General features: G+C 35.2%; 1 protein-coding gene across 1 annotated transcript in view; it reads right to left on the reverse strand.

Annotated features, from left to right (window-relative positions):
* Window positions 1-1,033: 1,033 nt before the first annotated feature.
* LOC117100134 (ALX homeobox protein 1-like) overlaps window positions 1,034-3,811 on the reverse strand; it is a 7,241-nt gene continuing 4,463 nt past the window's right edge. Inside the window, exons 3-5 of the mRNA XM_033239716.1 lie at window positions 2,910-3,103; window positions 2,311-2,433; window positions 1,034-2,184 (exon numbers count right to left, since the gene is read on the reverse strand). Coding sequence (XP_033095607.1) covers window positions 2,074-2,184; window positions 2,311-2,433; window positions 2,910-3,103 — 428 coding nt within the window. The 3' untranslated portion in view covers window positions 1,034-2,073. The remainder of the gene's footprint in view (window positions 2,185-2,310; window positions 2,434-2,909; window positions 3,104-3,811) is intronic.

Below are 3,811 nucleotides of genomic sequence, written 5' to 3' on the forward strand. Positions count from 1 at the left end.
ATATTATATACAGAGTTTCCAAGAGTATCTGTACTACAAGTAAAGCTGACAGGAAACAAATACTATATGCATGGATTGACTTTTTGGAGAAAACCAATATTTCAATCTACCTTTAGGACCTTATCTGTAAGCCTACTGTGCTATTAATTGCTGTCACAAATCGCAGTTTTGTAAACAATTCGTCGCTCACATCACGAACTAACACAATTAAATTCAATTGTGTTAGTTCATGAAATCAAAAAAGCACGTCAAAATACCGCTGTTGTTGTTAAGGACTTTTTGTGTGGTAAAGAATACAAAATTTCTTGACAACCAATACGCGCTCGTTTTGACGCGCTACTGTGATTTCACGAACTAACACAATCACTAACACAATCTACTTTGATTGTGTAAGTTCGTGATGTGAGCGACGAATTATGCCTAATTCAAACAATTTACTTACAAAAAATGAAGCAAGCCATTATGAAAAAAAAACACATCAGTGTTGTTTTGAAGTACCGATAACTCATCTTGTATTTGTTGGGTCGGATCTTCTGTTCAGAATCAGAGACATCTTTACAAAAAGTATATTCAACTTATTGCCTCAGCCTCTGTATTGGATTTACATGGTAGATGAAGACAATCGCTCCTCGTAAGTACTAGTAGTAGTAAAGAAAAAGTTTTTCCGCGAAGCTCGGACACACGAAAAAAAAACACATTTAAGATTAAATTAATAGAATCAAGCGATTTTACATGGAAACCGGGGTTATTGTACAATAGACCATTGTGTCTGAGCATGTAGTTAATGTTAATCACTTAAAGAAGACCAGACTATGTAACGGAACACGCTAGGTCGATCCCCCTTGTGCCATACAGTAGTAGCATCTCCTTGTCTAGATTACACGGTCAGCGTACTCATGGTTCAAGTGGATTGTCCCTAGCATCACCAACATAAAAAAAAACAAACAACTACGCCGCGTCATTGTGCTGAATTGAGTTGTGGTCCGTGACTCAGTTTTATGTTCAATAAAATGAACTGATAGTACACTGGATAGCCATTTCAATTCTTCATTCAATCATTTAATGTCGTATTAAAGAAAATTATTAAAAACTCTTTACTAAAAAAAAAAGTATATTGTGGTTATGGAATTGAAATCTTGTATAAGCCATTTCGGAAATCCGGGATGCGGAAGACTGAAGAAATATATTTATAGTGAGTACATTTAACATATTATTATTCTATTAAGGGCAGAAATGGCTTCTACAAGATTTTTTCAAAACCCAATATGTCGTATAGGCCTATGGCCCTAACAGGAGTGAACAGATGCAACATATATGGATATCCAAGTATATATTATAATAAACTTGAAAACTACAGTATATAAAACTTACTGTATATTTCAATAACATATTATAGCTGTCTCCTGAAAATTGGGGCGAGAAAAAAATACCTCGCTCAATTAACGGACGTTCAAATAATACCATTATAGTATAAGCGTACTATAATATAGCCTACTCATACTGGAGGTTTTGGCCAGAAAATTTCAAAATTTTCGTAGTAAAGTGTCTGTTGAAATTGTTTTTCTTAGCTGTGACGGAAACTGAAATTGATAACTTAAGGCCTGTTTACACTATGACGTTAACGATCAACGTTTGCTTTTTATCGTGGATCGTTATCGTCATCATAGTGTAAACAGGCCTTTTTGCTGAAAGAGCAATTACAATTTTTTTCAGGTTTTAATGAGTTTTAGGTGGCAATAACAGTTGTTGTGATTTTATGTACATATACTAATATTATTACCATTATAATTATTATCATTATCTTCATCACCATCATCTTCATCATCATGTTCCTGCTCCTCATCCTCATCATCATCACCACCACCCTAATTATAAATACTACCCCTCCTTATCAATGTATCAACGACTTTATTACTGTAGTATTATCATCATAATCATCAATATTTGGCATATTATTACGTTAACATATATTCGTCATTTAAGAAAATTATATTGAAAATGTTGAATTGATCGATTATTCTTTTCTTGTTGTGTGATCCAGTGAAGATGGTGTTTTAGGTAAAGTAGGAAGTACTAACTTCCAAAGTCGAAAGGATTGGTTAAACATGCGTCGAAATGAGGCGGTAGAGCTTGGTCTAAGATCAGGTATGATTGACAGGCAGACGGCACTGGCAACACTGACATCTGGAACAAAAAAAAAGACTTAAATAGAAAATGTGTGCTGTAATATTGATCAAGAATTATTTCTAAAACTAATAAAATCACGCAACCAGAAATGACAAACTACGAAAGTAATAAGCTTGTATGTACCTGGGCCAGAGGCGTAGACATAGGAGCAGGCACAACTTCCGTTTCTCGGAGATGTTCGAGCCCGCCAAAATTACCAAGTTTCTCATACTTTCGCCATTTTGCACGTCTATTCTGAAACCATATCTATTGAAGGGAAGATAATTTTAAAATTAATAATAAAACTAATAACTTTTAAACAGGGAACAGTTACATTTCACTGTTCCCTGCTTCTAAAGTGGCTCTCATTTATATTGCTTACATTCATGCGTCTGAAAAAAAACAAAAAAACTTAAGAATAGGCATGCTACTTTGTATTTGTTCGGATACTACAGATCGTGAAATAAATTCATGTTTAGGGGCGTTGGCTGGTTTCGGCCTCATCTCGTGGGGGGGGGGGGGTGGAGTGTTGTGAAAAATGAGAATGCGGAATCCCAAAAATGCGGAAACAAATCCCTATTCCAATGATAACTTAATGGTTATTTTTAATGTTTTAACCCCACTTAGTGGAACTAGTTTGCTGCAATGGAGTGGGGGAGGGGCCCATAAAGTTTCGTAGATTTCGTAGTTTCTGAGATTTATAACACTTGAAATTAAAATATTTCAACAAAAATGGCACCTACTTGAATGCGTTCTTCTTCGAGATCGGTTGCTTCTGATAGTTGTTTTCTTATTTCAAAATTTGGGTAATGTGTAACAGCGAACATCTCCTCCATACTCGCCAACTGTTCGGTGTTAAATGTGGTCCGCATTCGTCGTTGTCGTTTACAATCTTCCGATTGTTCAAATGAGGTATCGTCTGTTCCTGATGGAGAGGCTGAATTTAAACAATAATATGATTACAAAAACTGATTTATGCTAGGGAAGTTTCGGCTGGCCAAATTTGGGATGGCACGATAGCCGTATTACAGCTAGGGCATACAGACTATTCCAGGCTTTGACTGTAGCCTTGTACAGTATACGGAGGGGAAACATGTTGTCAAAAGATAAATAGACAAAAATCTGACCCAATGGAAAATATGTTTTTAAAAGAAAAACAGAGGAAAATTTGACTCCAGATTTTCGAAATTCTAGGTTGGTCGGGCTCGGGCAACACAAAATTATTTTAGCCGGACCAGGAAGCCGAAATTTAGGCCTAATAATATATGGTCTACATTTGCGTTACCTTGTTAATAGGGAGATTTCTCAACCTTACGAAAACGATAACGAATACAAATACTGTACGTCATTATCATTATCATCATTCGCGCCTCAAAAATTCTTGACCTGTCTCTTATACACATCTAGATGTGTATAAGAGACAGGAAATATATTTATAGTGAGTACATTTAACATATTATTATTCTATTAAGGGCAGAAATGGCTTCTACAAGATTTTTTCAAAACCCAATATGTCGTATAGGCCTATGGCCCTAACAGGAGTGAACAGATGCAACATATATGGATATCCAAGTATATATTATAATAAACTTGAAAACTACAGTATATAAAACTTACTGTATATTTCAATAACATATTATAGCTG

Source organism: Anneissia japonica, unplaced genomic scaffold (genome assembly GCF_011630105.1).
Source record: "Anneissia japonica isolate Jap-2015-1 unplaced genomic scaffold, ASM1163010v1 scaffold241_len727266_cov204, whole genome shotgun sequence".
In the NCBI taxonomy this organism is placed as follows: Eukaryota; Metazoa; Echinodermata; class Crinoidea; order Comatulida; family Comatulidae; genus Anneissia; species Anneissia japonica.